This window comes from Nyctereutes procyonoides, unplaced genomic scaffold (assembly GCF_905146905.1).
Source record: "Nyctereutes procyonoides isolate TBG_1078 unplaced genomic scaffold, NYPRO_anot_genome, whole genome shotgun sequence".
Taxonomy (NCBI): domain Eukaryota; kingdom Metazoa; phylum Chordata; class Mammalia; order Carnivora; family Canidae; genus Nyctereutes; species Nyctereutes procyonoides.
In genome coordinates this window covers 68779611-68802871 of record NW_026575046.1, presented here as the reverse complement: position 1 = coordinate 68802871, position 23261 = coordinate 68779611, and the positions used below count along the sequence as shown (strand labels likewise).

At 34.9% G+C, this 23261-nt stretch overlaps 1 protein-coding gene across 5 annotated transcripts in view; it reads left to right on the top strand.

Moving 5' to 3' along the window:
• Nucleotides 1–23261, top strand: part of MYPN (myopalladin) — a 100274-nt gene that overhangs the window by 7296 nt on the left and 69717 nt on the right. The window contains exons 1-3 of one of the 5 annotated variants that reach the window (XM_055325376.1): nucleotides 6510–6652; nucleotides 10027–10102; nucleotides 20019–20921. In XM_055325376.1, coding sequence (XP_055181351.1) covers nucleotides 20020–20921 — 902 coding nt within the window. In that variant the 5' untranslated portion in view covers nucleotides 6510–6652; nucleotides 10027–10102; nucleotide 20019. Of the gene's footprint in view, nucleotides 1–6509; nucleotides 6653–9760; nucleotides 10103–20018; nucleotides 20922–23261 lie in introns of those variants that run through there. The other 4 variants (XM_055325375.1, XM_055325374.1, XM_055325377.1 and 1 more) reach the window with 4 other exon arrangements.

Here is a 23261-nt window from a genome sequence, read left to right as displayed (position 1 = left end):
ACACCTTAATAATGTCTCAACTTTAAATATTTTCATCTTTCTGTACTAGCTATTTTTTTTTCTGAAAGAGGTGATGAATCTTTCTTGAATTTGATTCATATGCATCATTATTCTGATTTTAAGGTAAAGATCTTGATTTTACAATGGCTTTTTTGCTCATCTGCATTTTCATTGTTTGAACTAAACATTACCTGTTGGAAACATTCTCTCACTTTACCTTTTTAAATTAATAGAGAAGAGATAAATAAAATAAACCTCTACCAACTACTCCATCCCAGTGCAAATGTACTAAATCTCCTACTTACTATTCATACAAAATAAGAAGGCAGGTAAGAATTTTTAAAAATCTGGGTCTCTATTTTAAGAAATTTCCCAATAGTGAGGGAGAAAGTTTTTTTTTTTTTTTTTTTTTTTTTATTTATTTATGACAGTCACAGAGAGAGAAGGAGAGAGAGGCAGAGACATAGGCAGATGGAGAAGCAGGCTCCATGCACCGGGAGCCCGATGTGGGATTCGATCCTGGGTCTCCAGGATCGCGCCCTGGGCCAAAGGCAGGCGCCAAACCGCTGCGCCACCGAGGGATCCCCGAGAAAGTTTTTAATACTTTGAAATGAATGACCATTAAAATAAAGTTCATGAACAATTAGATCATTTTAATGAATAAAACAGATTTATTGGTTCTCATAACTAGTTTTCTTAAGACTTAGTAAATATTATTTGCTATAATGACCAGGTAGAAATAAAAAAGAAACTATCACCACTTTTTTCTTTTCTTTGCCATCTATCATCAGTTACTCAAAGCAAGTTGTCTCATTTGGCACATACTTATTGCTCCAATTTTGCTAACAGATAAAGCTGGAAATATCCCCCAAAATAGCTGTTACTGAACTAAGTTAATAATGTAAACTTGGTAATCAGGATTTTACTGCTAATATATATCTACATGTAGTATGGGCATTCTAGTGGTTAGTTTTCCTCTGTAAAAAAATAATCAGAATAAAGAATTTAAGCTGTCTTAAAAGTATGTCATCTTGGTTTGGGTTTTGTTGTTTTTATTAAGCCTAATAACAAACATATAATTGTAAATGACTTAAAAAGATGAAATGCTGGGCACCTGGGTGGGTCAGTAGGTTAAGCGTCTGGTTATGATCCCAAGGTCCTGGGATTGAATCCCATATCCTGGCTCCCAGCTCAGCAGGTAGTCTGTTTCTCCTTCTACCTCTGCCCCTCCTGCCTGCTCATGTGCACGTGCACTCTCTCTCAGTCTCAGAATAAATAAAATCTTTTTTAAAAAGATGAAATGCTAGGTAAACATCTACCTAAAATATGGTAACCATCTGATCTCTCATGCCTAATTTCACTATGATTAGTAATTTGCAGATACAGATGCACAGAAGGAATTGTCCACTATATATTGTTGCTTCCATTGCTTTAAGTTGTTTCTGTGACTGGTTAGAGATTATGAATCATCAATTTCTGGCGACTTGGAAGGGCTTTGGAGCAAGTCACTAAATGAACATAATCCCAATAACACTGGAGGTCTCCTTGTTACTCTACATCTTCTTTTTTCCAAATTGATTCCTAAAGGCATTACTAACAGCGTGGATTCCTCTGAAAGGTAGTGTGATATAACAGAGAAGAGCTTGGGCTTTGGCGTCATGTAGATCTGGGTGTGAATCATAGCTTTGAGTGGCCCTGTGCAAATTCTTTCTCTGATCTTTAGTTTCCTCCTCCATAAAAACAGGATAATAATATAGTATATCTTGGACAATCTCAAGGTATACTTCCTGAGACTTTTTCAGATCCCTGAATTTGCAAAACCACAGTACCATATAATTTTTTCAGTTTCATCCTCCATAAAATGGGGATAATGACCCATACTTCCTGGTTGTTATATTAAATTAAATTATGTATTAAATATTAACAACAAAGCTTGGTTGATGTGGACACTGAGCTGGGTCAGCTAGGATCACACAGAGAGCTAACTAATTCATTCTGGTTTATCTGCCTTTCAGGAAGTCCAATTTGGAGTCAGTCCCAAATAGATGACATTTTAATCTAAATGAGAGAATATTTTAAGTGTACTGTTTATTTCTGTGAAAATAGGAAGCTCTGTATGTGACTTGAACTCAAATCCCCAAAACCAAGGCATGAGAGTGGATGGAAGTGCCTCTCAGTGATGAGCAATTGGGTCTGAAAACCCAGACTCAAAGAAGCAGTCTATGGAAGCCAAAAGGAGTTTGATTTTATAGAGTGAACAGAAAGCAAGGACCTGATATAAAGCAAAGGTTATAAAATGGTTAAAAGGGGGGAGGGGCAACAAAAATTACTAAAACTAAGCCAGTTCAAGAGGATGCAAAAGTATGAAAGTGCCTCTACGGAGCACCTCGGGAAAACTCTTAGGCAAGTTTGGGCAAGCTCCAAGCCTTTTCCGAAAGCAGGGGTACCCCATATCAGTTAACTCAGGAATTGTGAGCATCCACTGAGCCAAAGCACGTAGTTCCTTACTTGATGACCGTATGCAATGAGCATCCAATCATTTTTGGCTCCCTTCTTCAGTTGAATTGATTCTTAATAGCATTTCTGTGTTTAGTATCATAACCACCAATGACAAATCAGTTAATCTTGCTGAGAGTTTAGGTCATTTAATCTTTCCTGGAACACAATAAATGTTCGGTAAGTATTTGTAGAATTGAGTGAGTAATATAGGACAACTCAACAATTAATGCATCATCTTACGGCGTGCTATGGACAAGTATTTATTAAGTGCCTATTTTTTTCTATGTTATGAGATTGAAACTGTTCGGCCTATAGATAACTTTTTTAGAGCTGCAATTCTCAAGGTGTTGATCTACTTAAATAGATAAAGCATAAATACCTAAATGAAAAAAAAATAGTTTAATTCAGCAATATGAGAAATGTTGTGATCACTAGTTGTTTAATCATAATAATTTGGAGAACACAGTAAACAAATCAGGGAGGAAAAGAAAAGGTAAGGACATATTAGTGAAACTTTTTAGAGACAGGATTTGTGTATAAGAAGGGCAAATATTTTATATGATTGAGGTGATCACATTTCTGTTTATACTCTTTTCTTATTCTTGGTTGAAATTTGTACAAAATTGTCAGGCAAGTGGTCCATCTACAAATAGATTTATCCCCAGCTCAGTTTACGCGCAAATTTTTGTGTTTAATTTCTCTATGACATTGTATGTTTACTCATCCCTTTTATTGACATTATCACCCACATTTTGAATTAAAGCTTATTGGCTAGGCCAGAAATAAAAGGAAAGTATGTCTAAGATATTAACAGACTAGGTTTTAACGATCCATTTTCAGTTTGGAATGAAGAACAATTGAGTAATGAGCAGAATGAATAAAAAGGTAAAACAAAAAAAGATTTTCCAAGTCTGCCTATACTAAAGTATGCTGCTTTTATTTGACAGGAAGTTTATGAAAGCAAGAAACACCAAATGAGTAGATCCATTTACAAATAAAAGTGTAAATTGGTTAGGGTGTAAAATACAAATTCCTTCTGAGTTTTTCATGGTTTATATTCTCAGCTCTTTCTCTGTAACCTACTCGCCAGCAAGTTGCTTCCATTCCACATTTGCTAATTTCACGATAGGTTTCATGTAATAAAATGATAAATCCTCAGAAATGTGTATCAGGGAACCCCTGGGTGGCTCAGCAGATGAGCATCTGCCTTGGGCCCAGGGCATGATCCCAGAGTCCTGGGATCAGTCCCACATTGGGCTCCCTGTGAGAAGCCTGCTTCTCCTTCTACCTATGTCTCTGCCTCTCTCTCTTTCTCTCTGTCTCTCGTGAATAAATAAGTAGAATCTTAAAAGAGAGAGAGAGAGAAGAAATGTGTATTGGGCCTTGCTGTTTCAGTCAAAGAATTTTACTAAATCTTTGTTGAGAAAGTAGCCCTAGATTAGTCACGTACTATTTTTCTGTTCTCTTCTTGCTTCTGTTAAAGAAACATTAAATTCCCAAAATCAAATTTATAGCTTTAATAATCCTTGTTCACTGATACATATAAAAAATAATGGTGAATTTTCTCCTTTGGGTGATTTCTGATAAAAAATTTAAAAAATTAACCTGCATAATTACTCTTTATGGGAAGGCAGTAGGGGCCAATAAAAAGAGATTGATTTTAGTGATTCATCACTTTCACATAACACCCAGTGCTCATCACAAGTGCCCTCCTTACTACCACATTACCCATTTAGCCCATCCCACACCTGCCTCCCTCCATCAACCCCAGTTTGTTCTCTATAGTTAAGAGTCTCTTGAAGTGCTTAGATGGTTCAGTCACTTAAGTGTCCAACTCTTGATTTCAGCTCAGGTCATGTATGATCTCAGGGTCCTGAGATGAAGCCCTGTGTCAGGCTCTCCGCTCAGTGGGAAGTCTGCTTTGAGATTCCCCCTCTTCTTCTCCCCCTGCCCCTCACCACCTGCCCCAAACACACCACTCTTGTGCTCTCTTTCTCTCTCTCCAAAATAAATACATCTTAAAAAAAAAATAGTCTCTTATGGTTTGCTTCTCTCTCTTCCCCCCTTCCCCTGTGTTCATCAGTTTTGTTTCTTTAATTTCATACATAAGTGAAATCATATGGTATTTATCTTTAAAAGAGAATTTGTTTTAAACTAAAATGCCTAGATGTGAATTCACCCAGCTGTGCAGCTCCCTGGTTGAGTAACTTTGAGAAAACTAAACTTCTTTTATTTATTTATTTATTTATTTATTTATTTATTTATTTATTTATTTATTTATTTTTGAGAAAACTAAACTTCTTTAAGGCTTAGTTTCCTCCTCGTAAATTCCAAGTTAACAGTACTTTGTAGAGTTGCTCTGAGTATAAAATAAGAGTTAACTTAGGCTACCCCTCCCTGGCTTAGAGTACGCTTGGAAGAAATGCTAATTCCCATTTCCTTTCTTTCACATCATTAGTGTTAATGCGATTATCTGGGTCATGCATAAGAACACTGAACTTGGTTTTTGGCTTTCTGAGATGTCGGTGCTACCCAAAAATAGAATCTGAGTGGAATCACCCAGAGCCTGCATACTGGCATTTAAGATATTCAGTGCTAACATTAAAAAGAGAGAATATTTCGACTGTTGTTTTCCTATCCCTAACTTGCAAAATGTTTATTGACCCATATCGAAGTGCTGAGAAGTAACACCAGAGCATTTAAATTTACATTCAAAAGAGCAAAACTCTTAAATTGTCTCAGCAAAATGACTACCATAAATAGAAACCAAAACATAGGTCTGTCAAAGCATTCAGACTCTCTTCTAATGCCCTACCTTTCAGCATTAATACTCAATGCTTCGTTGTACCTATCAATTCGTTCTCAGCTAAAATATTGCCGATAGAGTGTATCTGAAAGCATTTGCCTTTTTCCTTCTGTATTTTCTCTTCTTTTGTTTGTAGAGTCATCCAAAAAAACTTCAGAGTTGGTTCCAGTCAGATAAATTATAAACTTAAAATTCTATGTAACATTCCTCTAAAATACTTACTAAAAGAGAATATGTTTTTTGTTCATTTTTATCCTTATTTTTTTCACAAATACCTTAGAAATGTCACCATTTAAATATCTGCAGTGGTTATGAGCATAGACATAAGAGTTAACCTTATGTTTCATCCTGGCTTAGTCAATCACTTGTGTGACATTGGACAAATTTTTGACCTTGAAGCCTCAAGTTCTCATCTGTAGAATTCAAACAGTACCTACTTCATAGACTGTTGGAGGAATACAGGAAATAAAGCACAATATCCATAAAGAGGTTAGCATACCACCTAGCACACAGCTAGGAATATTAACTTATTTCTACTGAGATGATGTGTGTTATATGTGTGTTAATACATGTGTGTTATGTGTGTGTTAATATAATGTGGTGAGAGAAGGGAATCAATTGTACACCTCAGGATTACATACTCGATACAAATTGTTTTGAATTTCTTCAGTAACATAGTGTTAACCACAGATGCTCATTTTTAAAATTCTGGGAAGCAGATTTTCTTATTGGAAATAATACTTTCTAAAAAATATAAACGTTGATATGTTCTCCATATCAAAAGCACAAGTAAAGAAAGTCATATTGTATTTTCATGGAAACCACACTGCAAAGCTTTAATCTAATTACCCTAAAATTGGAGGAGTACACATTATTATTATAATAATTAATTGTGTTCCCATATTGACTTTAATAAATGTATTAACCATATTCTTAGTTTTGTATCAAATAAAAGTATTTACACATGTCATATGCAACCTGTGTATATATATTTTGCCCATATTTATGCTTTATTCTTTAAAATTCCATCCTTATTGTCCTTTTCATCTAAGGAAAGACCAAGAAAGTCTATTTCCTTAGTCACCTTAGTCATTATCCGCCCCCACCATCCCTTCAGGCTAAGAACATTGTGCAGACTGAGTTATTAAAGTTGATCTGAAAGAGCAATCTGTTCTAAATGACTGTCCCTGGATCCGCCACGGAACCCTGTAAATACCCTTCATTACTCTGGCGGGGTAGTATCACATTACCTTCATGATACTTCTGTGGCTGACACAAGTTAGGCAGTGAGATTTGGACTTTGGATGATCCTGGTTGATTGATATAGGAATGGTGCTTCTCCTCCAGGTAACCACAAATTTACTTCTCAGGATAATGTTTTAAAATAGGTATTGTGTTTATAGCTTTAAAAAATGTTTTTAGTTTTTAAAACTAAGCTTTGGGCTTAGAGCTTTTTTAATGTTTTTGGTTTTGGTTTTAGTTTTAGGTAAGCATTTTCAATATCATTTAGATGAAAAAGAAGTTTCTTAAGAATTTAATTGTATTCCTCAATAACATTGTATCATGGAGTTTGTGTAAGACCCTCTATAATCCACCATATATATATATCGTTTGGGATCGTTTTTCTTTGATTGAGTATTTTTCTCATAAACAAAGGTTAGGAAATACATGTCTCTGTTCTTTAAAAATAAGATACAGAGGGGGTTTTGTTCTCATCTGATACTAGAGGGTAGTAAGTCAATACAAACTTATGAACTTTAAGCAAAACTTTTTGAAAGTTTGGTATATATGAGCAATTTCTTTTAAAGAATTAAAACCTACAGCAATATGAAAAAATAGGAAATATAAAATTGTACATGAATCTACTAGCACAGAATTCTTGCATTCTTCTCCAAGTGAAGACTTCCTCTGTCATAGATATTTAGGTTCCTTGGTATTCCTGTGGATCATCCCAGTGTGAGTAAATTGTTTCTGTAGCTGAGTGACTGAATTAAGAAAACAGCTGAAGGCAAGCTCAGGATCATGTTCAAACCACAATAAACACATGTGTTGGATGGGCCACTCAACTTTATGGGGAAGGCTTAAGACATGTAACCTTGCGTTTATTTGTCATTTATGAAATTTCTTTTTAATTATGTTGGAATATTTTTTAAAGTTTTAAAAATTAATTTTTGTATCAATAAACTCTAGTAAAATTTGAACTAGTAAGTGTGTGGTACAATGTTTATATAAGTACTACAATGATATTCAAGATAGAGGCTGTAAAAAAAAGATAGAAGCTGTGTTACTTGGAAGAAAAAAACTAATTTTATTTTATTTCATTTTTTAAACGATTTTTAGATTGATTAATTAATTAATTATTCATTCATTCATTCATGAGAGACACACAGAGAGAGGCAGAGACATAGGCAGAGGGAGAGGGAAAAGCAGGCTCCTTGCAGGGGGCCTGATGTGGGACTCGATTTCCGGACCCGGGATCACACCTTGAGCCGAAGGCAGATGCTCAACCACTGAACCACCCAGGCATCCTGAAAAAACTAATTTAAAAATACCAGAATATAGAACACAAATTTGATGTATTGTAAGCAAGGTATTCACAATTGCTGAATATTATTTATTTTAAATATTACATGCAGCTTTTTTTCAATATTCAAAGAATTTTGCACACTGTCTTATCATGGCATAGTTTATATGGAAGTAGAAATGTGTTCATTTACAATATGTGCACACATTTCCCTTTAGAAGATCAAATTGTAATACATCTATTTTTACCTGAAATAGAAGTTGCACTTTTCCACATCCCTAAAGAAGACCTAGCAGCAGTTATATTAGTTAGGTCTCAAGTTAGGTCTTAGTTAGGTCTCTATCTGAGTGGGATGGGAGGGAGTTTATTTATTTATTTATTTATTTATTTATTTATTTAAGGGGAGAAAAGCTTTTTTCCCCCTCTTTTCTTTTAAGATTTTAAAATTTAGAGAAGAGTTTTGGGGGAGGGGGGAAAGAGAGAGAATCTCAAGCAGACTCCCCACTGAGCACTGATTCTAGTGCAAGGCTAGATTCCACAATCACAAGATTATGACCTGAGCTGAAATCAAGAGTCTGGTGCTTAACTGACTGAGCCACCCAGGCACCCCGAAATCTTATCTTTAAATAAGAAATTGTAGGAGCATCCACATAAATAGAAAATGCAGAAATACAATTAAGTAGTCTTGAGGTTGGTATCAGCACAGGATTAGGTAAGAGACCAAAGCAATCTGTCATTAAAGATCTGGACTATTGTGGTAATAAAAACAGCCTGCCTGCATAATTCAGTTCTTTTTATACCTTTTCTCCTCCTCAGTAATACTACTTTTAACCTGAATTATTGAAAAGTTTTCCTCAATTTTTTTCACTCTGCTTGTGTGAATACAACTCTATAAAAAAGTAGTGAAATCTCTGATGTGATCACAATAAACAAAGAAATTTTATATCTATTCAATATACAATAGGTGGTCTCAAAATGACTGATTTGGGTAAAAAGATCTCTTGGTGAATTCCATAAGGTTAAGAATTTTGGTATATTTTAGGTACTGCTTTATACCTAGTACCGGGCACATAGTAGGCATTAGGTAAATATTTGTTGAATGAATGAATGGGAAGAATCCCTACAAACTGTTGAGTGATTTAATTAAGAATCTAGATGTAAACTAAAAATTTCATGCTATCCAAATCTAAGAATGATCCTTTTAAATAATAACCTGTGACATTTACCTGAATTTTCAAAACCCAGGCTTCTACCAAGATTTAATGATGTTACAGCACACTTAATCTGTACCAAGCAATGGAATTAACTTCTTTTTCCCCAAATTTCATTCTGAAAATGTATGAAATTAATATCAAAAAACCTATACTTTGACAAAGGAGGTTTTTGAGCAGATGTTGGTTTGGTTAAGCATTCTTTTTTATTGATTGGTAACGCTTGTGAGAGAAGACATCTTAGCATAGACCTTTTCAAGCAATATACAAAAATGTTATTCCAGATACTAATACTGGGTTTACTCTCAGGCTGATGGTTTATTCCTCTCCATTTTTTTTTTGTTTGTTTTTGTGATCTCTAATAAACACCTTTTAGTGTTAAATATCTTCTCTACTTTTGCTTAGCTTTTGGATGAACAGTGAAAAAACTCTCCACTTTTAAATGTTAGGCCTCAGCTTTATATGGTTTATCACAGCTTAATTTCCTAAAATGTATCTATCAGTGATTAAATGACAGTAAATTTTCATTAAAATTAAAGTTCCTAAAAATTAAAAATTTTGATGTATTCAAAAATAATGCCATTTTCTTTGACAGATGGAACATGGTGTCATGAAATTAGTTAGTATTAACTCCAAACATAAATCAATAAAGAACTTAGGCCTCTAGCTAGAAGTGAAATTCTATAGGTAGAAAAACTGATTGACCCCCACCACCCATAGGTGCTGTCCTGCTGTGGAATCCCTTTGCTCAGTTTTCTCCTGTCCAATCAGGTGGAATGTTTCACAGGCACATGGTTTATACAGCTCAAAATAACTTGGGACCTGTGAGCTGACAAATGCTCTGGCTCCGGTGGTGACAGGTTGTCCAGCTTCTTACAGCCATCTTCACTGAAACTAAGGTTAACTCCTCACTCTCTATGGACGGCTACTCTCAATTAACAAGCGTGTGAAGAATTTTCTTTTTCTCCTGTGCTTTCATCTAAAAGTTCTCCTTGGATAATTATCATCACAGTGGATTGCCTGGGTTGGACATTCTCATCTGAGTCAACTAAAAAACGAAAGGTAATATTCAGATTTAAGATCTCAAGTGTGTTTTAATAATGGGGCACTGACAATGGGAAAAAGGGATATTTCAGAGACCTGGTTACTGTTGTTTAGAGTGAAACCTAGGATAGCTTCCTAATTATGTATGATGGGACACAAAATTTTGTGAAAAATAAAGTTTTCTACATGTAAAGATTTTGGAGGGGATTATTGATGAGACAGAGATCAAAGCCTTCTTGGGTCCTAAGGAAAAATACCTCAACAAAGGAAGTTGTGACATGTTACATACAACATTGGCATTTCCACAATTCACTTATTAAAATAATGGTTTTTGTATAGAGAATATGTGTGCAATGCCTATTTCCTTTTTAAAGGAAATCAAATCTAAAATAATATGACTCTATAGTTAAAGACTTTCATTTAAATTTTTTTTATCATGTAAAAGGATATGCTTGCTATATTTAGTGTTGGGAGATCTGCTCCCTGGATTAATGTACACAACAGCTGCAGAAAGTCTTGCTCAAAGGACATTGCTCTTTCTTTCTCCTTTCTCTCTCTCTCTCTCTCTCACACACACACACACGCTCTCTCTCTCTCTCTCTCTTCAACTGCATCAGAAAGACACTTGACAGTCAGTGGCAAGTGTTTGGCCTGGTACACTGCACTATTAGCAGTAATTAGATGCACATCTTGAATTATATTTTAAAACCATATAAGCAAAGAACAAGAGAACATGGATTAATCTGTATTTCCATTCCCCCAAAGTGAACATTACAGCAATGGTGCTAAGAAATTTTACTATTTTATCAACAGATTCTTACTCACACTTGTTAAAGACACTAGAATCAATCAGTTTGAAAGAAACAAAACACCTATCCAGTTTCCTTTCTGAAAAAAATATGGTTCAATTATTTTCACATTGATAATGACTAAATGAATTCTACAAACTCTAAATAAAGAACTTGTCACAACTTTTCAGTCTCTCCTTAATAATGACTCTTAAGTTCATATAAAATCCATAATCCTTTTCTAAGAAATTGAGAATGTCTATACTTAAAGCTATAATAAACATATTTTTAAACAAAAATTAAGATAAGCTGTCTGACACATGATTTGAAAATAAACAGAATGTTTAAAATCAAGGCCATTCCAGGAAATATGAAATATATGCACATTATACTTATTTTGTCAGTAGACAAAATTATAGCCATTACAGAATCTTATAATAGCGGACTATGAAACAAACAGTTGGATACTATCCAAATTCTGGGAGTTTGTCTCTATTCCCACTTATAGAATATGGCAAATGCTATTGGAACTCATACTAATGTGTTAAAGCCCTGGTTCTATATATCTGTAATTTAGAATTCAGGCTCTATTACATGTTTCTATTACAATGTACTTGGTCCATGCAGTGGAATAGACTCAGAACCACAATTCACGGACACCAAAAATTGAATGGGTTTTTAACCCAGGTTGGATTTTAGAATTCATAGAGATGGCTTTTCAAATTAACTTTTGAAGAAATGGAACCGATGACAAATCGCATTTTATGGTGAAAGGGCTTTATTTTTTTTAAATATTTTATTTATTTATTCATAAGAGACACACAGAGAGAAGCAGAAACATAGACAGAGGGAGAAGCAGGCTCCCTGGAGGTAGCCTGATGTGGGACTCAATTCCAGGACCCTGGGATCACAACCTGAGCCAAAGACAGATGCTCATCCACTGAGCCACTCAGGCGCCCCCATGAAGGGCTTTAATAATCTAAGGTGACAGCTAAAGTTTTCAACCATTAATTCCTTATATGTAATAGGAACAATGAACTCAGCTTGCTAACTTGAAAATACAAGACAAATGATCCTGCTAACCCCAGAATAATTACAGTAGTTTCCTTCATTGACATTGAGATTTGTCAAAGGCATTGCTTGTCATCTGGTGTCATTGCCTGTAACAAGACCAAAAAAAATGAACAAATTAACTTTTTTCCTCTCTTAGGAGATATAGAAGAATCAAGCACCATGGAGATATTTTCTTAAATTTCTATGGTGCTTCATACTTGACAAAGAGCTTTTAGAACTGCTAGGGCATTGCCCTTTTGCTTAAAAGGAACAACTCAAGCGCAGACAGAATAGTTTGTTTAAAAATTTAAGAGGATATATTCAGCAAACACATTTTTTTTTTTGGTGGACATAAAAGCTTGTATGACTGTTTACTTGCAGTCACCAGAGTTTGTAAAACTCATCTATAACCAGAGTCACCTTGACAAGCTCTGCACAGGCCATGTGTTACTTAGATCTACTTGGAGTCACAGTACACTATATACCCTGTGGGAGGGGTCCAGCACAACCTTCTCACCAACAACCACATCTTCAGATCCTGGCCTCTTGGGGTACTTGCTCTTCTCTCAATCTAGCAAGCATGTTATGTCAATGTAATTTGGAAAGTTATCTTTTTCAAATCCTTCCTTCATCACCTAGAAAATTGACAGGCTGAAGAGGGATGAAAATGTTCTATTTTTTTAAATATATTTCTCTTATTTAAAATGAATCTTTGAGTTAATGAGATTGATAATGTTCTCTCATTTTTGATCTCCTGTTTAAGAGCTAAGTTGGTGAGATATTGAGAGTAATATAAAACCTCATTTTTGTGACTACCACCAAACCCTTTGTAAAAGATCCTAGGTGCCAGCAGTCCTCTTGCACACTTTTCAGGAGCCTTTCCACATGTTGTAGAGTTTACTTTTACATAATTTCTTAGCTGTCAAGGTTAAGTACTAACTTTGGGCTTTGACTTCAGTATCCTTTTCTCTAGCACTTTGCTACATGTTTATCCTGTTCTGTATTCAAAAGCATATGAAAGTACGTTTCATAGAAGCCAATCTCTTTTCTCCTACTCAAACTAAATCTTTACTTTCTTTCCCACCTTTCCACCTTTACCAATTCATTTAAAACAATAATCAGAGAATGGTTTACTCACCTTTGGCCTCTTACTTAAAAATCTTTTCCTTCCTTAGCCCCTGTCCTTTAAGGAATGTCCCTAATGAAACAGATTTCTACTGTTTCTCTTGTGTATTAGCTCTGCTTTGCCACTTTAGTTTGACATTCTCTTCTAATGTGTACATTTGTCTGTATTTGTTTTTATCTGCTGTTTTTCCATATTGCCATTGACATATTTCCATATATTTCATGTTTTTATTCTGATAATGCAACAGATACTAACTTATTAAATAACGAATGTCACTCACACCAAAAATACACTAGAAATAAAAGTAAGATAAGTGGGATCACTATAATAGTAAGGGGATGGAAACTGTAACAATGAAGGATTCATCTCGAAGTGCATCCTATCTGCAGCCAAACTTTTAAAAGATGGTTTGCACCCAACTCTCTAGGACTAGTTCCTATGTAATGGGATTTGGTTCTTGGCCCAGCAAGTTCCTCCAAAAGAACTGTTAGATACTCCTATTGTGTGGGACACCATGGGACAGAGAAGGCAAGACAAATAGGTCAATACCAGCATTAAAGAGAGGAAGTAAAACTTAATTTTGGTGATTCTTCCCCTAAAGAAAATTCTGGTTATAATAATTACACACCAGCAGAAAATTATTACTTTAAATTGCATAATGTTCTACATTTTTTTAAAGTGCTTTCACAAACTAACCTATGAAGTAAGTGGGGCAGTTGTGGTCCTCCTCAGTTTAGAGATGAATTGCTTAAAGATGTCTTATCTTGTACTATTCCAGCTCTTTAGATGAATAAGTATTAAATATTAAGCTATTTTTACACTTATGTAAAACCAGATTTGTTTTTTCATTTAAATATCTAATGATACTTCATAGCCAGAAAACTTCAGTATTTATGTTTGAGTCCAAATTACTTCATATTAGGTTTTGCCAATTCTCTGGTCAATACCCCAGTTTAAATATTCATATTATAACCCAAAGATGAATGTATCACCACATGATATTTCCAGCAAGGTTTTCTTAGAGCCTACAAAAGAGTAGTGCTCAGTTAACATGAGTTGAAAAATATGCCCAAAGGTATCAACATCAAGTTTTGTTATTATGAACCAGACCCTTAATTTTCAGCAAGTTCTCAGGGCAGATCCTCTCTTCAGGAGAAATCTTAGGGGAGAAAATAGAGCTATTCAGCAAAGTAAAGTAAAGAACATTCAATAAACCTAAGTCGCCAAATTAGTTTATATGATTTACTAAAGTCTGTCTTGATTATTGATGCCACATTAACTGTTTCATTTCCAACCTAGGACAATTTCACCTTCACCATGATTTGTTTTCAAGAACAATTACTCATTCTTATTTTTTGAAAGTGGCATTAAATCTGTTTCAGTTTTGTAAGAAGCTGAAAAAAGGAAACAAAGTCCAATGTCACTCTGAACACCTCAGATGAAACGTCCAAGAGAATTCTTAATTTCCTTTCCTGAAACCTGCTTGTCCAAGTAAATAATTCCACCACTCACCTAGTTGCTTGGGCCCTAAATAATGGAGTCACCATTGGCTTTGCTCTTTTTCTCATATGTTTCAGTCCATTAATAATATATACTGGCTCTACTTTTTAAAAAAAAATACCTCCAATCTGATCATTTCTCACCATGTCACTGGTACCGTTCACTGATCCAAGCCACCATCATCTCTTGCATAGCATATTGCAATAGTCTCCTAGCTGATCTGCTTGTCTCACACTTGCTCCCTTCAACTTGATTCCTTGCATAGCAGCCACAATTAAATGTTTTCAAATCTATGTCATCTGGTTCTCAGAACTATAAAATACTTTCCCATTTACATATGTAATAAGATTCAAAGTCCTTCCCAAGGTCTGCAAGGCCTCACATGATCTTTGTACTTTTGTGACTCCTTTTTCTTCTACTCTTTTTTTTTTTTCATTCACCTCTTGGCACACTGGGCTTGGCTTAAACACAGCAAACATTTACTTCTCTTCACCTTGACACTTCTCAGAAACATTCTTCTCTCCCCAACATGGTTACATAGCTAACTTCTCCACTACATTAGAAGCTATGCCTGATCTTCTTAGCTAAAATAGCATACCTTCCTCTCTCCCCCTTCATTCTCTATTCCCTTGCTTTACTTATTTTTCTTCTAAACATTTGTCTTCTCCACTAGAATGTCCAACTCCATGAGGGTAGGGACTTTGTCATTTGTTTACTGCTGAATCCATAGCACCTAGAATGGTGCCTGGTACATAGTAGATGCTCAGTAGATATTTATCGAATGAATAAATGAAAGCTATATTATCCATAACAGCATTTGGGCTTTTTAAAAGTATAATTTTTTTTTGTAAACAGATAGTTTTTACATTAATCCTTGAAAGGGAAAATGTTACATTTTCTTATTTCCTATTGTAAGTAATATTTATCAGCTTAACAATTTATATATACGTTTTCATCTGAGAACCATCTGAAACAAAATTGTTATCCCATTTGAAGGATGAGAATAATTGAGATTCAAATGCCTTAAATGAATTGCTCAAGATAACACAGTTAATTAGTGTTGGAGTTAGGATTCAGATCCAGGTTTCTGATTATGTTCTTTGATACATATGTTCCATATGTTCTTTGATACTTCTGGTATAAAAAGAAGGAATAATTCCAAAAATAAATTTTCTTTTGGAAGTCACCTTGAAGTTATTACTGCTTTTACCAGCTTATATTTTTCTTTATGTCTGTAAATTTTCTTTGTAAATATGATTTCTGTTTATCTGTCTTACTTTATCCTGCGATTAAAATAAAAGATAAGCAACAATAGGTTTAGCAGGAAATTCTAATGAACAAAAGAATTCAATAGATATTTATTGATCACTTTCTATGTGTTATATGTGCACAGAGATGATGGTATACAAAAACAAAGTGAGGGATACAGAAAAGTAAATAGGCAAATTTAATATATTGTGATAAGTGCTTTGTTTGGGGAGCACACTGCAGAGGTACCCAACCCAGAACAAAGAAGAAATTCCACAGTGATGTCTCAGCTAAGAACAGAAGACCATGTAGAACTTGGCCCAGTAAGATAGGGAAGGGAGGTGGGGACAGGGAGCAGCCTAAGTAAAGAAAATACATAGAAAGACCTGCAGGCAGCACAGTTCATTCATGAGACTACATGTATTTCAATAGAAGATAGATGGTGCTGAATGAACTACAAATCTAGAGTTCAGTTGCTCTTCAACCACTTTACTAGTTCTACTTCCATTTTTTATAGTATGTCACTATAATTGTTATATAATAATAATAATAGTAACTATTATTTATTGAGCATTTACTAAATGCCAAGAGCATTTAATCATCACTTCAACCTATGAGATGGCTAGTGTTATTATTCCTCTCTTGTAGACACGTAAGCTGAGCCTTACAGAGGTTAAGTGACTTTGTTGAATTTATTGAGTCAGAAAGTGTCAGAACTGGGTTCTGAACCACATCTATCTAACTCCCAAATTTTAGATAATAAATACACTACATTAAAGAACATTAAATGAATTAATTTAACATTAATTAAATTAAAACCTTAAAGCAATTCTTTATTTTGAATACTTGAAAGTATTATCATAATAATTTCTTATGATCAGGTACACATTTACACCTCAATTGGCTTCAGAACAGGTATAGGTATACATTTACACCTCAATTGGCCTCTTTTCTTTAAAAAAGAAAAAGATTGGTAACAGAGAGCAGTGATTACTTTTTATAAGTATTTTCTTTCTTATTTCCACCATAAATATAAAGTTCTTAAAAGTTTTTCAACATTAACATCACCTTTGCTTAAATATTGTTTTTCACTAACATCATTTGAGTGTCCATTGACAGGGGCCGGCCCTGTTTTATGGACTTTGCATTCATGATGTTATTAATCCTCAGTCCCCTAGAAATTAGATATTATCCATGTTTTACAGATGAGGAATCCAAAGCTCAGAGAAGTAAATAATTTCCTCAAAGTCACTTGACTGCTAAGTGTTCATGAAACCAGAATTTGAAAACCAACCTGATTCCAAGGTCAATTCTCATTCCATGTTGCTGTGAGATAAAAGCCATATTAGAATACAAAATTAGAGATGAAGTTACATTAAAATACAATATACAGTAATGTTCAACTAATAGAGAATGATACTGATTTATAAACTATTTAATTTTCCCCTTTACATTTAAATACAGTTGGCCCTTGAACAACATAGGTTTGAACAGTGTGTGGGTCCACTTATACATGGATTGTTTTAGATTTTTTAAAAATACAGTACAGTGCTGTAATGCATTTTCTCTTCCTTATGATTTTTTTAAAGGTTTTATTTATTTATTCATGAGAGACACAGAGAGAGGGGCAGAGACACAGGCAGAGGGAGAAGCAGGCTCCATGTAGGGAACCTGATGTGGAACTTGATCCTGGGTCTCCAGGACCACACCAAGGACTGGTGGCGCTACACCGCTGAGCCACCGGGGCTGCTCTATTAATTGCATTTTAAAATAGCAATTTGCACCTTATACATATCTTCCAACTCTTCTCCTACATAGTAAATGCACAATGAGACAAATTTTCAATTGATATATCAATTACACTTTCATATACTATTTTGTATATCATTTATAGTCCTACCAAGTTTAAAATAACCAGATAGCTTTATTTAGTATATTATAATTTAATTAACTAATTTCTTATTGAATGTAGTTCTAATTTTTTAGTACTATCATCTTTGTGATGAATATCTTTGTAAATAAATCTTTGTACTCATCCAACACCTTAGCATTTTTAATTTATCTTTAAGACACAATAGATTTCACCCAAACAAATGACTCCAGTAGTGGCAATTTCAGGCTGTAACTAGCATATGGGATAATATTTGGCTGTACATGATCCTTTTAGCCATTTCTAATTGCTCTCTCAAGGTGACTGCTTATATTGCCAATTTAGAGGTTAGTTTTGGGTAGCTCTCTAAAAATTTGAGAAGTTCCTAGGAAGCTTTCTATATAATGTAAGTGAGGCTGTCATATAAGCGAAAGGAAAGGAACGAACTGAAACAAAGGTTTGTCATAGAATCATAAAGCTTAAAAATATTTAGATTACTTTCTTCTCCATCTTTCCAGCACAAGGCTTAGCACATAGTAGCCAAGAATGACAAATGGTCTTCATCTCTATTACCATCTCTGATTGATTGGTGGTTACTGAAGGAGTAATGTTAAGAAAGTCAAGATCCATGGGAAGAACACTGTACACTGTTAGCTATGTCTTTTAAGAAAAGACAGAAATTAACAGCCTACAGGTCACAAGTTTGCCATCCCTCTAATAAATTTGTGATTAAATAAATGATAAAATGTTAATAATATAAAATTGCTTTGTATTACGAAACTCTCAAGTCCAGGGGCTTTGAACTAAAGTTACTGTAGTATTTCTTAATGTTTTAAAAATCATTTATTTTTTGAATCAGTAATATCTTGGTACAATTAACACTCTAAAGTCAGGAAAGGTACACAGTGAATTATAGTATAGGATGTCCTTTCTTGAGCCTCATTTCCCTATCTCCTATGTCCCCTCTTCACCAATGTTAACATAAGAGAGTTTTTAAAATCTAGGCTCTAACTCATATATTTGTAGAAATTAAATTAATTATACCTGATTTGAAAAGGCTAAATCACTATACTTTTCAAGAACAGATTGAACTTACAAACAACACTGAATTTAAACAACTTGTCTCTAGTCAAAAAACAAAAGCATTACTTATTTTCATGGACTGGATTAAACTGATGTTTTCAGTAACTAAGATTATGTTGTCAGTATCTTTTTCTTCTGTTTCAAAGAATTTAGTCATTAGTTTAACAATTATTTGTTGGGATCAAAGTCCTTGCATTGGTGGAAGTTATATTCTAATGGGAGTGAAATCACAAGCTTCTCAAAATGCACACCCCCGATATTTCTCATGGACATAAGTGGTACTGAGAAAACTAAACTGAGTAAAAAGGATAGGCTGAAAGGAGATTGCCTTCTTATGTTGGGCCCTAAAAAAGGAACCACCACGGAGAGAATAGATGGCTAGATAATTGAAGGAAGATGAGAAGTAAGTCACACAGCGTTGTAGAAAAAGCGCTCCAGACACAGGCAATGACAAGTGCAAATGTTCTGAGGCATTTCAGATGTGACTTTAGAATATTTCAGAAAGGGCAGCCCGGGTGCCTCAGCGGTTTGGCGCCACCTTCAGCCCAGGGGTGATCCTGGAGACCTGGGATCAAGTCCCGCCCCGGATAGAGTCCCACGTCGAGCTCCCTGCTTGGAGCCTGCTTCTCCCTCTGCCTCTCTCTCGCATTCTCTCTCTCTCTCTCTCTCTCTCTCTCTCTGTCTCTCATGAATAAATAAATAAAATTAAAGAAATATATTTCAGAAATAATGAGAAACCAGTGTGGGTAAAACGGAATGAAAAAGTCTTGAAACAATAAGAGATAAAGTCAGTTTATGCAGGGCTTTTAGGAATGAAATGAAAAATTGCTGTTGTCATTATTTTTTAATTTCTATTATACTATTGCATTCAAGATGAAGAGGAGAGTACAAACAGCAAATCTCTGTGTATGAAAGGTTTTCATAACTAAAAGGCCTTTACAGATATTATCAAAATTATGCTTAGAAATTTCATTTAATATCACTATAGTTACATTATAGCTTTCACTGTTGAACTTGTATTAAGAACTTAATAGAATGGTTATCATCCATGTTTTTATTTTATAGTTTAGGGCAATCTCATTCAGTTCCTCTTTATTTTATAATTTGGGGTTAATCTTTAAGTCTTTAATGTAAATTTTGTAAAAGTATCAAAATTAGGCAATTTTTTAAGTTCAAAATTTGAGTTCCTAAGAATCCATCATGCTTATAGACTTGTTATTCTTTAGAAATGACCCAACTTTTGTTATTATTTTTATTTTGTGACAGTATGCAAGACGACAGCATAGAAGCTTCTACTTCCATATCTCAGCTTCTAAGAGAGAGCTATTTAGCAGAAACTAGGCATCGGGGAAACAATGAGAGGAGTCGAGCAGAACCTTCCTCCAACCCTTTCCACTTTGTCAATCCTTCTGGAGCTGCTGAGGGAGGAGGAGGCCAAGATGACCTTCCAGATCTTTCAGCTTTCCTGAGCCAAGAAGAATTAGATGAAAGTGTCAATCTGGCAAGATTGGCCATCAATCACGATCCTTTGGAGAAAGCAGATGAAGCTCAAGCTAGAAAACGTCTTTCATCTGATCAAATGAAACACTCACCTAAATCAAGTTTTGACCCCAACTTCTGTCAGGATAACTCTCGAGATCCTACCAGCTCTAAGGAGAGCCCCCAGGAGGCAAAAAGGCCACAGTATAGTTCGGAAACCCAGTCCAAAAAAGTATTCTTAAATAAGGCTGCTGATTTCATTGAAGAGCTGTCCTCCCTTTTCAAAGCCCATAGCTCCAAAAGGATTAGACCTCGTGCCTGCAAAAACCACAAGAGTAAACTGGAATCTCAAAACAAACTTATGCAGGAAAATAGCTCCAGTTTGTCAGATATCTCAGAAAGAAGAGAAAGATCTTCTGTTCCTATCCCTATCCCTGCAGATACTAGGGATAATGAAGTGAATCACGCCCTTGAAAGACAGGAAGCTAAGAGGCGCGAAGCTGAGCTGGCTGCCAGCGAGGCAGCTGGTGGAGACACCACCCCCGGGTCTTCCCCTTCATCTTTGTACTACGAAGAACCTCTGGGGCAACCTCCTCGGTTCACTCAAAAGTTACGGAGCAGAGAAGTTCCAGAAGGAACCAGAGTACAGTTGGATTGCATAGTGGTAGGAATCCCACCTCCTCAAGTAAGGTAAAAATGTCCCATTAGCAATGTTTGGTGATTGCTTTCCATCTACCCTGATCCTCCTAAGTTTATCTTTTAAGCATGTGGTTTCAAAAATTATATACTCCTTTTGGAGGAAAAGTCCGAGTCTAACATAGCACTCTCCAATAGGAATATAATAGTAGCCATATTATGCAATTAAAATTTTTTGAGTAGCCATATTTTTAAAAAGTAAAAAGAACTGGGTAAAATTGACTTTATAAATATGTATCATATTATCAATATATTATGATATTATCATTTCAACAGGTAATCAACATGGAAATTATTAGTAGATATCTGTTGTGACTTCTACAGTTATAACAACACATCTCAATTTGGCTGCTTAAATTTTCCTAGGAAATACTTAATCTGCATTTAGATTCCATAACATTTACACTTGAAAAAATAGCTTGACATACTCGAGTTGTTCCTTTCAAAATTTCCTAACAGTGGAATTATCAGTTTTAAAATTTAAGTTAATTAAAATTAAATATAATTCAAAATTCAGATCCTTGGTTGCACCAGTCACATTTCAGGTACCCAATACCAGATGTGGCCAGTGACTGTGGTATTGGACAGTGCAGGTCTACAGCCTGAAGCTTAAAAAAAAGAAAGTATTTAGGATTTAGACTCAATGAATACCTGTGATATTTTTTCAGTTTTAAAGAAAGCCAAATGATAGAATAAAGACTAATAGAAAAAAGATAGAATAAGGTTGTAGTTAGGTAAGATCAGTTTAGAGATTCATTTTACATGCGTTGTATGTATTATGAGCTTAGTGATAACAGCTTAATGAATACTATTCTCCATAATGCTCAAGTCTTTGCCTAACAATGACTAATAAGTAGAGAGAATATTAATCTTTTAAGTGCTTACCAGTTAGCTTTTCTTTGAAGCAAATGAAGCTTAAGCTTCAGGGCTCCTCATTTACATAAACTATGCCAAATTTTGTGATCTAATTTTATTTCATTTTTTAAAGGGGCCCTTCCACATTTATGAGCACCAGGCCCAACAAACCTGGATCTGGCCTCAGCCCCAGGGTGACCTTTGCGAACTCTAATATTACAGTGTAAGAATATGTGAATAAAGTGCTTTAATGTGTTGCTTTTGTAGAGAATTACTGGTATTTAGAGTCCTGTTACAGTCACTTTGCCTTCCCAACCATTTTTACTAGTAGAATATGACTTCATTACTATCAAACATTTACTCAAGGTGTAAACAGAGCTTTGTCTTTTTCTTACACAGTATTTATATCATGGGACAGTAATAGTATTAATAATAATGGTTTTATTTATATTTGCATATTGATTCAAGAGATTCTAGTCCAAAGCCTATTTATATGTTGAATTTTGCTTTTCAAAGGCAACATAATGCACTATTAAATAGTGTTTCTACAATGGTATATATACTACTATCTAGTTACCCAAATGAGCTCCTTGAGGGCAAGGGTTTTCCTTTGCAACTTGAGCACCTTTGTATCTGCTTTGTATCTTTCTAGCCCATAGTAGTCACTAAGAAATGTTTAGTAAACTAATGCATAAAGAAACAGGAAAACAAGAAACTTAATTTAGATTTAAATCAGGAGTGAGTCATTTGGCCTAAGACATGACAAAGGGCTGAAATTGTATGACACAGGGCAGTGCCTACCCTTCTATTCTAAGCATACCTGATGACATTCTCTAGAAGTCTGGTTGGTAATGCTGCTGAGACTTCACAGCACCATAATAGGAACCAGTGACATCTGGTCAGTCTAAGTAAGCTGGTGAGCACTCAAGTTCTAGTACACACACGGCTTCCTTAGTTTAGTCCTGTCCAACCCACTAATCCTGAACATAGAATGGACCAAAAAATCCACAAAAACTAGACCAGATCATTCAAGACTGATTCTCCCCATTTCTGGACTGTGACAATCTCAGATACAAAAAAAGAATTCAGTGTTCCTATGAGAAAAATCAGCCAGGAAGAATTGTAAGATATCTATTCCCCCCAAAAACAAAGTAATCTGGTGGTCACTCGAAAACTACTTAATCAACCAACTACAAATTTACAGATATAAAAGTGAAAAAAGATGTACACAGCTCTATGTAGCAATACTAATTTTACCTGAAAGAATTTCCTTACTAGTAGAATTCATGCCTGTATCCCAACCACTGGTTTGGTGCCAGAAAATTCCTAAGTATTTCTGAATGAATTAGTACTTAATTTTGTGATTGCAATCATATTGTGAAAAGTTTAGAATTTTCCAGGTGATTAGCTGTGATTATTTTCCTAAGCCCAGAGTTTACATAACTCTAATTAACTGGACAGCAAATACATATTTAGCTT